This window comes from Arachis ipaensis, chromosome B2, assembly GCF_059453495.1.
Source record: "Arachis ipaensis isolate K30076 ecotype BB chromosome B2, ASM5945349v1, whole genome shotgun sequence".
NCBI classification, from domain to species: Eukaryota; Viridiplantae; Streptophyta; class Magnoliopsida; order Fabales; family Fabaceae; genus Arachis; species Arachis ipaensis.
Genome location: NC_142437.1, coordinates 23,967,730 through 23,980,111, shown reverse-complemented (window position 1 = coordinate 23,980,111; position 12,382 = coordinate 23,967,730). Strand labels below are relative to the sequence as shown.

General features: G+C 32.4%; 1 protein-coding gene across 3 annotated transcripts; it reads right to left on the bottom strand.

Annotated features, from left to right (window-relative positions):
• Positions 1-1,835: 1,835 nt before the first annotated feature.
• On the bottom strand, positions 1,836-9,174 carry LOC107628252 (E3 ubiquitin ligase PQT3-like). 3 transcript variants are annotated; one of them, XM_088505314.1, is made up of 16 exons: positions 8,649-9,174; positions 8,243-8,428; positions 7,470-7,566; positions 7,173-7,257; positions 6,919-7,085; positions 6,516-6,592; positions 6,359-6,415; positions 6,089-6,245; positions 5,856-6,007; positions 5,497-5,661; positions 5,091-5,393; positions 4,952-4,993; positions 4,498-4,747; positions 4,295-4,417; positions 3,182-3,254; positions 1,836-2,427 (listed from the first exon to the last, which is right to left on the bottom strand). In XM_088505314.1, exons 2-16 carry the CDS (start codon positions 8,406-8,408, stop codon positions 2,119-2,121), a joined length of 2,223 nt encoding a protein of 740 aa, XP_088361440.1. In that variant the 5' UTR covers positions 8,409-8,428; positions 8,649-9,174; the 3' UTR covers positions 1,836-2,118. The 3 variants fall into 3 exon arrangements, with proteins under 3 accessions (XP_088361440.1, XP_088361441.1, XP_088361442.1); XM_088505315.1 differs by having other exon boundaries at positions 2,286-2,441; XM_088505316.1 differs by lacking the exon at positions 3,182-3,254 and having other exon boundaries at positions 2,286-2,427.
• Positions 9,175-12,382: the final 3,208 nt, after the last annotated feature.

Here is a 12,382-nt window from a genome sequence, read left to right as displayed (position 1 = left end):
AATTTTTGCAGGAAAAGAATGGATCAAAAATCAGCCTCCAGTGAAGATTATGGTCAATCCTTTGACCAAATAAAAGAAAGAAAATTACCTATTACTCCTGTACCAGCAAAACCATTATCATTAAAACCTATGACTATGTCACAGGTTGTAAAAGCATCATCATCATCATCACCATCTAAGAGTTCTTTAATTACTACTAATAATAAATTCACATTATTGCAACCATCAGACCTCTATAACACTCAACCATTGAAAGAACAGTTTCCTTAATATGAAAAACCCAATCCTATCATAATATTAACCATCGAAAAAGAGTGGTTCAAAAAAGATAGAAAAATTCTATACAAGACTATTTTCCCAAATACTTTCCATTATATTCCTATTACCCCTCAAAAAATTCAAAAATTCTATGAATTCATATTAGTAGACACTGGATCTATTGAATTGACACATTATAGAGATCCCAACACCAAGCAGCCCATTTATTCAAAAATAAAATCATGAAAATATTATCTCTACAAGAGTGGAAATTACCCCCATATCAATCTAAAAGCTTCTCTTTAAAATTTGAACCTCAGAGCTATACCTATTATGATTACCAAGAAGCATGAAATCATATCTTATTCCTATCACCAAGTCCCCATTCTTGGTTCATTTGGTTCAGAAAGAGGATATCATTGTAATTTTTCAAATGGTTCCAATCATGGTTCCAGAAAAAGGAGGTTGAGCAGTTTCGGAAGAATTACCAGGACTTGGAGGATTACATTGTTGAGGATACTGAATAGGTGTTTAGGATGCTGAAGCAACAAGTCGGAGTTATTACTCCCGACTTGGACCTATCCCCTCTTCATCCTGAGAAGGTTGTCGTTAATGGAGAGATAGTTTCTCCTCCTCGTCCCCAGACTGATTCCGAACTGAAGACAGCGGGGCAACGCATCATTGAATCCCCTCCCCTTGGGGTAGATATGACGACTTCTTCCGCAGCTCCCGAGGTGATTTCAGCTCCTAATGCCGAAGAGATCCCACCGACCCCTCCAACTTCTGCGGCCGGGCCAACCTCTTCCCCTGCCGATGACTCAAACCCCCTTCTTGGTCCCAAGTGATGATATTATTAAAGGCCCGACTTGTGGGTCCTTTTTATGAACTCTTTATATTTGTTTATATATTTTGCTAGTGGTTCCTTGACATTCGGTCCTTTTTATAGGATCTTTAACAACAATTTTTGTTTCGTTTGATCCTTTTTGGATAGAACCTTTAACAAAGTCGTCGTTTTATTATGCATGTGATGTTTTTGGTTTTGATGAAAACTTTTTTGAAGGCTTTTTAGTGTACTAGGTTTGTTTGTGAAGAACTCTTTCTGTTTCGAGCTTTATAAAGCTTTTTGAGAAAAACTTTTCATCAAATGAAAGAAAATTATCTGAGTTAGATAATTTTTCTACTGCCTAACGTGATTAGAGAAAAACTTTTCGTTAAGTAATCCTTTTGTTTTGGCAAGGTCTTTATGAAAAGCCCTTACCCTTGGTCCCTTTAAGGGGTTTTCGCGTCTCTTTGTTTTTCTTCGGCTGAATTTCTTACGTTCAATTTTGTTCGTTACTGTAATTTAAGTTATTCTTGCGATGCATTTTATACTACTCGGGATAACTGACTTTTAACTCGTTAGATACATCTCCAAGTCATTACGATCGACTTTTATAACCTATTTACACTGACTTGTACCTCGTCATTTTATCTTGCCAACCATGTAGGTTGGTCAATGAATTTTTGCGCTTTTCCGAGCTTAAATCAGTGCGTATCGTAGCAATGATAACTAGAAATTTTAAAGAAAGAGATAAAGAGATATAAAGAGAAATATTATTACTAATGTAATGTGACTTTACAAGGGTGCTCTTGCTACTAAGGGATTGAAATTTCTGCCCCTTAGCCCTCGCTGTGATGCCTCGTTAAAACCCCCTTCAGGAAAACCCTTTTTGGGAAAAAACCATGAAGTCGGGAAAAAGAGTACATCAGGGAGCGAGGTTCGCTTCTAAGTTCTAACTGTAATATCTCTTCGTATTGCAAGCGTGTCATGAACTTGGGAGCTCGGATCCTCCTTGGTCATTTCTTCCTCAGCGGGGAAGCTTATGCGGGAGAAAACACTGGCCATCTGTTTGCGGTCTGCAGCTGCAGATGATGGTGCAGTTGAGGAGGTTTTGGTGGTTCAGATGACATCCGGGAAGAGGATCCTGACCGGTGGTGGCGATGGTGGTGATGGCCTCTTTCTCGATCACGGTGGTCCCTCTGGTCACGATCATGATCATGGTCACGTTCACATTCCCGATTCCAATCCACATGGTAGTCAGCTTTTCTCTTGAGCAGTTTGTGTTTGTTTTTGTTTGGCGCGCAAGGTGACACACTCATCCTTGTTACCCTTGTTACAACTTCTAGACCCTGCATAATATAGACTAGAAGTTTACCTCTCAAAAGGCAGATCTATGACATGACAAGAATGACAAATAAAACATTTAACTGCCACAAAACAGACTAACAATATACTGACCCAAGCTTGTTTGTTTTATGTTCGAAAAATAAATAATGCAGTACAGACCATATATTAGTTATTAAAACCATATAGACAAAAATTAGGAATGTTAAATTTTAATCACTATACCCTGCCCTTATTAGTGGACAACAATTATCAACAGAACCCTTGCAACCAGGATAAAAGGCATAAATCTAAAGGTATCATAGGTCAAAGAATATCGAAAAACAATAGTCCATAAATGATCGCTAAAGAGACTCTGATTCTCTGAACTCAGAGAGAGCATATAAATTTAATCACATTACTGTTACCATCCAAGTGCAGCAATGCAACTCTAATCTAGTTATACCAATTCCCTTTTAATCAACTTTAAACCAACCGGTGGTTGTTGATTAGAGATATATGGTTCTGAGTGGGCACTGCTCCCTCAACCATTTATGACCAACAAGAATAGTACTCTGTAAAATAAGCAAGACTAACTGCTAAGACTACTATCCTCATTTAAGAAGCCAAAACAGTGAATGGTATCATCTAAAGCAATTACTGTTCAAGCTCAAGGTTCAAGTTTCTACCAAAATTTAGTGGGAAAAACCTAGAAAGGTAAATGATGCATACAAGTCCACAGATAAATAAAGGCAAAATAAGAGAACAAAAAGCACATACAGTTTTTGATTTCATAGGAACATCCCCAATACTGCTCGCTTCCCTACCAAAATCTCGATCTTTGGAGAAATCCCTATTTCATTAAAGAAACACTCCAATGATAAACAAAACAGAAATACCTCGAAAATAACCCACATAAAATTACAAGCAACAAGAACCACAATAACATTGGAAAATTTGGCAACAAAAAATTCATTAGACAACGTCAATAAAGAATAGATTATCTTGTAAACCAAAGCTTTTGCTAAGATTAACATGCGACCCTTGTCCTTTATTAACCCCGGAAAAAGGATAGCCGTACCCGCTACAAATCATAACTATTAGAAAGTAAAATTATGTTAAATCGTAAACAAAACAGAGTCAAAATACAGAAGAAATATGCAAAAGATCACATAGACGAGCAATCATGTCTAAAACAGATATAACTCAGTGGTAACAGACATTTCACTGTTAAGTTTAAATTCCATATATATTTATGGGATGACATAGGTGTCAGTTTAAATAAAATTACAGTGATCATAATCTAATTCATTTTTTGGAATATATCCAATGGCATAAATCCCTTATCCAGAAGTTCCGCCCTATTTAGAATTTCATTGCTTCGGTTTTTCCCCTTCATTTTAAGAGTTCCAACAATTATTGAATTCATCATAGAAGATTTTTTCTCTTGTTAAAGAGTCTATTCTTTTTCCATCATTTTTAGAGAAGTCGACAAATTGGGTGGCGCTCATAACTATTTATAGGATATATATTTTTCAATCCAACTATTGGATCACACTAACAAATAATAAAGATCATCTATAACACATTTTACCAAAATCAAACATTAACAAACATGTAATTGAAGACCTCTTTATCTATGTATATTTTGAACAAACATATTACATTATTTTCAAGTGCATAAAAGATATAACAAATGATTTTAGATTGACAAAATATTTTTAAGATGATCTATAATATATAAGTTTCTAATCCAACCGTTGATTTTTTAAAAAATTACACGAATAAAAAGTTGAACAATGAATATTTACTTAGATCGACACTAGTGTCAATTGATTATATATATATATATAAAATAAAATGAATCGCCATCCAGGAGTAATTCTGTTTTACCTATCAATCAGTTTCTCATTTTCACGCTTTCTCCAACGATCAGCTTTCCGAGCTTCAAACTCCTCTCTACTCATAACTGGAGGTGGAACATTCATCCCTATGCCATACTCAGCAGCAAGATCCCTAAACAATAATTTAGCTTTCTAAAATAGTAATTATCTAAATATGCAAGACAAATTTTGATAATAAAAAAAGGTATATACCTATGAGGTGGAACAACAGGCATCATGTAACCCTGCATGCCAAATGGATCATGAAGCAGACCACCTGCAAATGGCATGTCCAAGGGGCCCAGGCCATAACCCATCATTTGCATCGGGCCACCATATGGTCCCATAAATCCTTCCATACAAGGTTGCATGCCATTCCAGTATGAATTGTAACCAGGTGCTGGGCCCATTGGCATCATGTAGGTCTCAGCCCCAAGGTCGTGTGGGGTTTTCCACTGAAAATCTGCAAGAGATAAAAATAATTTGACATTGTTACAAATAACATAAATAGAGGTAAAAAAAAAAAAAAGACCTCTGTATTGTACTCCTCCCCCGAATGTTCAAGCAGCAATCCGGTTTGCAAAGTTTAATATAAAGGAAAAGTTACAGATACATGTCCAGATTTGAACATAAATATATAGATTCGAATGCAGGAGAGTAGATTTACCATTTGCAGGCAAATGGACTTTCTTCCTTTTTTTCTTCTTTCCTGCAAAGTTTAAAGTTGAAACTACAAATGAGATTGTGATCAAAGAAAATAAATTATTACATGTCTTACACAGGGTGAGATGAGCAATCTACATTACCTGCCTCAGCAGGAACCATTTTTTGCTGGACTTCCTCCTCAACCAACTGAGCACTCCCTTGTGAGGCTGGTTCCTTTACACTCATCGACTCATGTGTAGCTTCACTTACATCAGGCATTCTGGGCTTCACTTGCTCTGATGTTTGCAATGGAGCTGGAGCAGAAACTGTTTTTCTATCATCAACAGTTTCCGGTACATGTGTCATTCCTTCATGAACAAGTGAAACCTTTGGTTCTCCCTTAGATGCAGCCGATGAGGTTGGAGATGGAAGCTTCAGTTGTGGACAACGAGCAGACTCCATATCTAGAAAGGAGGAGAAAACAATTGCAATTTGCATGTTAGTTTCAATAAATTTTTAACCAAATAAAGTCCACGTAAGAGTCACATGATAAATAGTTTCAATAACCTTGAACTTGAAAGGTGCTCCCAGCGTTTTCAGCACTGCTATTGCCTGACTCCAATATACGATTAATAGTATCTCTTAGGGTCTTATTTGGTAAAAGATCATCTGCAAGAATATTTGTTGCACCACATATGCACATGGACTTGGAGATAACATAGTCCCTAATACCTGAAAAGAATTTTCAGAATGATATTTACAAAACTTCATCTGAGATGTTTGTACATTGGGAAGAAATGCTGAGGAGAGATTATATCATCTAAAGCATTCTTTACTTGCTTAATGAAGAATTATAAGCTTAAAAGCGTAAGTATTTACTCAAATTCTAAGAACCAGGACTTCTTCAGGAAGACAAAGAAACATACATTTGTCACAAAAGCTTTTAAAACAGCACTTGCTTGTCAGCACAGCATCTTTCATCACATCATTGCACAAGGGGCAGTGGAGCTCAGGTGGTAGATCCCCAACAGAACGTGTGGCGGAAGGTAAACCTTCTATTTCTTTCTCAAAAGCAGCCCTGTTTAGCAGGATTATGTGAGAAATACAATATTAGTCCTACATATGACAGAATGGAGACAAAGAACCAACATGTACTCACTCATTTGGCTTCAATACAGCTACTGAACCATTTGGTAGAGCATAGGAACCTTGTGGGTTCACCATCAGCATGGATCTCGGAATACCAGTAGGTTGTTTAACTCTCTTGATGTCATAATTTGGATCACCGTTTGTAGGGCAGTGCTGAATAAAATGGCCTACAAAAAAAGTTTAATAAGTAAGCTAAGCATAACCGACAATGCCATCCAACAATTTAAGCAGATTTAGCGCCCCTTTTTCTCCCTGATAATAATAAGAGTCTAGGAAATACCAGGAACCTTGCACCTGTGACATACATAGCCTTGAGGAGGTGTTTTCCGCTCCAGCCCTGCTCAGTAAGTGAATAAGCATTAGAACAGTAATATCAAAATCTGTATTCAAAGCAGGCAGTGACTCAAACTTGTATAGAATAGGAAAAGGAGACTCACCAAAACCACGACCACCCCCCATCCGTCCACCCATACCTCTTCCAAAACCTCTACCAGCACCAAAGTCCGATCCTTGACTGCATGCCAAAAGGAAACTTTAGATATGGCGAAGTCTAGAGTGACAATGATTTCACCAAAACAAAGCACATTTGGTATGTGAAATGAAATTTTCTGCAGAAATCCTTATGCAGGAATGATGGTAAATAAGAAACAACTGCTCCTCTAGTACAGGTGCTGATTCCAGAATGAGCAATCCCTTCCACCAGAGATTATTGACCATATTATTGCAGGTGAAAAAGAATACAAAGTTACTTATTAGTAATTCATATTCATATTTACAGTCATCATCCCTTTTTATGCTGATTCCAAGAATAAAGACAACTGAAGGAAAGTGGATACTCACCGTTGCCAATCCAAGGCAGGAGTATCAATCAAAGCCTTTATCCTACTTTCTTCATCAGCTTTGTTGGTTGGAGGAGCTTCAGGAATTAAGTTGCTTGATTGAATGGGTGGTACATCAGGAATCGCATACAAATCATTTCCAAATTCATCCCAATCTGAATCTTCTGGCTGTCATGTTATGAGAAGGTAAATAAAATAGGAATGAAGTGGAATTGTTTATTAAATAAAACGCATGGAAAGCAAAAAGGGACTTACATATTTTACAGCAGATGCATCTTCAGCTGGTAAGCTGCTGTTTTCAGGTTCGACTTCCATAGCCGTATTTTCCACCTTTTTTTGCCTGCAAAAGCCAAGGAAAGTAGCAACTCAACGCAGAATTTTTCTCACAAATCAAAAGGGTAGTTTCTTGGGAAAACTGTTTGACTACAACGTGAAGTATCAAGATGAGAATAGCAAGCCCATGACTACCCATTTCAAGAACCAACATGCATGATGCATGACAATAGTCCAAAAACCAACAACAGTAATAAGATTAAAGGTTAGAGATAATACTCTAGTTCAATAACAATTGGTAAACGTGGCCGACCAGGAACCCGACGAATTAACACCGAGGTATTTTTAGGAATCAGCATTGCTTCATCAAGATATTCTGAAATTCCAAAGAGACAGAGCAGCTATAAAACACTGAATATGCCATTCATCAAGGCAATTATATATATTAACTACCATGCTGCAAATCCTGCAAGGTTTGGGCGCTTGTAATTCCTACAACTAGCTTACAACCTCACTGGAACTCAAATTCTCAACACCCTGGCCTACATTCTAAGCATTTTAACTTTGAGGATTTCCTATTTTCTCGTTGTCTTTTCGTTTGATTTTTGCAATAGAAGAGGTGGAGGCCAATGTTAGTCAAATAAAAAACACTACAAAAACCAAGAATTTCATAGTAAAGTGATTCTCGTGTACTGACAGTGTAATCTTATATATTTATTAACCAATAGAATTGATGAGAATTGCCTATTTAACTGTCAATCACAACACAACAATTCCCTGATTTTTATTGGACATCAGTGTAAAACAACACTGTCAGTGCATGAAAATAAAACATCAAACTCAACTTCAACACCATGAACTCCTGAAAGCCAAGACTAGCAAAAATGTTTACTTTGAGAGGAACATGATAAACACCGAGAGTTTAACCACGAAAGCAATAGTTCCATATTTTAATTTTACAATTAACCCCCCAAACTCAGGGTATCGCCACCCAAACAACAGCTATCTTAATGAGAATTCAATAGTTTTAATTAAAAAGTCTCAGAACCAACCTTCATTGGTCTGGGCGTTGGTTACCACGAGATCAAAATCAGTACCCCTGCCTAAATGCTTGGATTCAAATATTTTTTCTTTCAATGTTCCAACAGAGATGAAAGGACCGTGCATGGGAATTGAATCATAATCTCTTGTACTCTTAAATTTATAATACACCGCCATCGTATATTTATTCTTTCTATCTAAAAAAAAAAAATTAAGATCAATGATAACAAAAATAAACGATGAATTAAAAGGGCCTATGAAATTCCAAAAATAGAATGGCCATTGACATTAAATAAATCAAAACAAAACAAACAGTACAATACTATATCCAAAGCTCTATTTCTTTTTTCTTCTTTTCTCTGTTTTTGTCCTCCACTTGCAAATTACTAGGGTTAAGATCGATCAAATCGAACTCACAAGCTGAGGCTGAGGCTGAGAGCACGAACACTACTAGAATTCTCTTCTGCCAGCAAAAATCAACGCGGAATCTTGAACTTCTTCACAAAATTCCGTTACGCATTCAGAATATACGATCCAAGAGAAGAATCTCCGTCGAAGCCCTCTATGGAAACAGATACAACCTTAGCACCGGCACAGCGACAGTTAGGAGCTGAGCGATGCAATCGTCGAATCGATAGCAGGAAGAACAGCAACAATTTCCGACGGTCGCGCTTCGACAACCGACCCAACTCGGGAAGAACGTGAAGGAGGCGAAACTGCGAACTCGGATTTGGACGAGCCTCTGCGATCGAAACTCTCGAATGAGAGAATCACGAACAACTCCGCGTGCGGTTGAAGGAGAAGGGGAGAATGATTAATTAGGGTTAGGGTTAGAGTTCGGAAAAGTTTGGCTTTGAGGTGTGGAAAGAGAAGAGCATAAGTGTAGAAAGAATGCAAGGAGATGAAAGAAAAGCAATTTGGGATGGAAATTTTGGGGATTTCTGAAACAGAGGCCGAGAAATCGCCATATATATAGACCCTTCTATCCAGTGTTCAGGTACGCGTTCTTTGGACGCTCAGCTCTAGCATGACTAACGTCTTTTTAATTAATTTTTTTACAAACATTAAAGATTTTGTTTTAATATTACAAAAACAATAATATTTTCGGTATAAGTATTGAAAAAACAAAAATACTATTTTATTTTTAAAATTATTTAATTATATTAAAATTTAAAATTTGATGTTTATTTTAAAATATTAAAATTCCAGAAAGAGTTTATTTAAAAAAATTGCAATTGTTTAATATAATTTGACAAATATAGGTCGACAAATTTTTGTTAATAATAATTTTTTTAATAAATTAATTAAAGTAATTATTTGTTTAGAATTTTTTAAAATATTTATATTTTTCCTTTTATTAATATATCTTTTTAAAATTTAAAATATTTTAAGAATTATATATCAATAATGTATTTATTTATTTATTACAATAATTTAAATTAGAATGGATGGAAAAATAATTTAATTGATGTAATATAAATTTTATTATTTTGAATAAAATTAATTGGTCTAATAGAGAAGAAAGAAAAGAAATATAAAAAAATATTTAATTAAATTTGGTTATAAAAATAATTTGATCGTATAATATTTTTTATTTTTTATTATTTATTTTATTAGAAATGATAATAATATAAATAATAAAAAATATAAATATTTTTTAAAGTATATATCAATAAATAAATTATTTATTTAAAAGATATCTAAAATAAAAAATGACGAGAACATGTGATAAATTTGTAAGTATTTTATATAAAAAGATTTATATTAATATATTTACAATTTTACTATAAATTTATTTTAAATTTCTCTAAACATCCTGATCGTATGTTTTCGGAGACAGAACACAGAAACATGAACAGTACATATTTAAAATGTGTTTGGAAGCAAGATATGGACACGGAATATATTGTTTTCGAGACAGCTTTTTATATTTTTGTGTCCATTCTTTTACGAAAGACAATGATAAACACGGGATTTAAAAAGGTGGATACGGACTTTTTATAAATTTTGTTTTCCTTTTTAACTATAGATATTTTTTATTACTCCACTATTATCCCTTCTTATTTTTCCTATAATTAGTCTTGAAACTTTTGAAAGATAAATATTATTAAAGGTAAAATTGATCTTTTAAAATGCTAAAAAATAATTTATAAGTTGTAACTGATTTTATATAATTTAAAGAAAAATCATTTTTTAGATAAAAAAAATTAGTTTTCTAAATAAAAATATATTTTTATGTGCAAAAACTTTTTTTTTTCATGTAAAAACGGATTTTTTTAAAAACTGATTTTTATTTAAAATTAATTTGGCTTATTAACCTAAACAAAATTTTTTATTAATCAAACTCATATCTATTTTTTTATTAATCTTAACCATATGTATTCATATGTATTAATAATAAATTTAAAAATAAAATAAATATATTTATAATTTTTATTTTAATATAAATACTATTATATATTTTTTAATTAAAATTTTTTATTTCTTCAAACATTTTTTTAAGTTTCGTTTGTACTTCTACGTACTCTCATTCTCTATTAAATTAATTTGTATTTGATGTAGAAAATTTGGAATCATATGGTTATTTTAGTAATTTTATATAATATTTTAGTCTTGTCCATGTATATCCAAACATAATACTGGACACTACATTAGTGTCTTGTACATTATATCCAAACACAATACACAAATAATAATTTTTAGTGTCTCCGTCCTATTGTCTCTGTCTCAGTGTCATATTCTAAGCCTGTCTCTGAAAACAAACACAATTTTAAAGACCATTAGATACTTTTACCATATTAGACTCTTCCCTGAATTAAAGGAAGAAAAAGAGAAATAAAAATTTATTAGAGTGTTGATGCCCATCTAGACTTTCCTTATCTCGAGCACCATTTTATGCCCATTTGAACATGATTAATTTATAAAAGAGTAATTATTCAAATAAGTTACGGATAATTTTAAAAGTGGACATTTTATTTTTTAAGAAAAATTAATATATAGATTAATTTTTAAAGTTTTATTTTGATAGATAAATCAGTTTTTAATTTATTTTTTGATAGAATAATTATCTAAATTAATCCCCCAAAATTTTAAAAGCGAATATTTTAGTCCCAAAAGAAAATTAATATACAAATCAATTACCAATTATTATTAACTTAATTTTGTGCATGTGAATAATAATACTATAATATTAATACACTCTTTTCGTTAGAAACAAGTAAGGTGAATAATGATACTTTGAAATTCAAATTAAAATATTTTATTTTAATACAAACATATTTTTAAAAATAAAACATCTTTTGATTATATTAAATACAAAATATCAAATAGTTTCAATTTTAAATTTTTTATAGAATAATCTCTAATAATTTTATTGAATTTATTATTATTATTATTATTATTATTATTATTATTATTATTATTATTATTATTATTATTGATGAGTGATTATATATATATATATATATATATATATATATATATATATATATATATATATATATATATATATATATATATATATACTTTTTATGTTATAAATACATACATAAAAATTTAATGAATAAATTTATCATTATTTTGTCCAAAAAATACAAAAATTTATGGTACAGTATTATTATTATTATTATTAATAATAATAATAATAATAATAATAATTTTATTTACTTTTTTTTGACAGAGAACGGTTATATCTAATAAAAAATATTGGAAATTAATCTGTATATTAATTCTTTTTGTGGACTAATATATCTGCTTTTAAAATTTTTGGGGGAATTGATCTATATATTAATTCTTTTGCGGACTAATATGTCTGCTTTTAAAATTTTTGGGGACTGATCTGATTCTGCCGAAAAACTTTAGGGATGTTTTTATGTATTAATTTTTTTGAGAACTAAAATATCCATTTTAAAATCCTTAGGGACTTATTTAGATAATTACTCTTTATAAAAAAAAATAGATGTCATTAATTTCTTATAAAATGACTTTAATTTCTCTTTTTTTTCATGTTAGAAACAGATAAATAAAGACATTGTCACTATTATAACTAAACATGGCGGAGAATTTGGTCGCCCAAATGGGTTTTATAGTTTGGTGTGTTAGAGAATCATTAGAATCAATTTAGATCAATTAGTATCGTTTATATTTATATA

Bases quoted from the DNA above. Each gene is read 5' to 3' on its own strand.
- LOC107628252 (XM_088505314.1), bottom strand. From the start codon at position 8,408: ATGGCGGTGTATTATAAATTTAAGAGTACAAGAGATTATGATTCAATT. The intron at 6,246-6,358 runs GTATTTCCTAGA...CTTTTTTTGTAG, and splicing joins TCACAGGTGCAAGGTTCCTG to GCCATTTTATTCAGCACTGC. The intron at 4,994-5,090 runs GTAATGTAGATT...TAAACTTTGCAG, and splicing joins AATGGTTCCTGCTGAGGCAG to GAAAGAAGAAAAAAAGGAAG.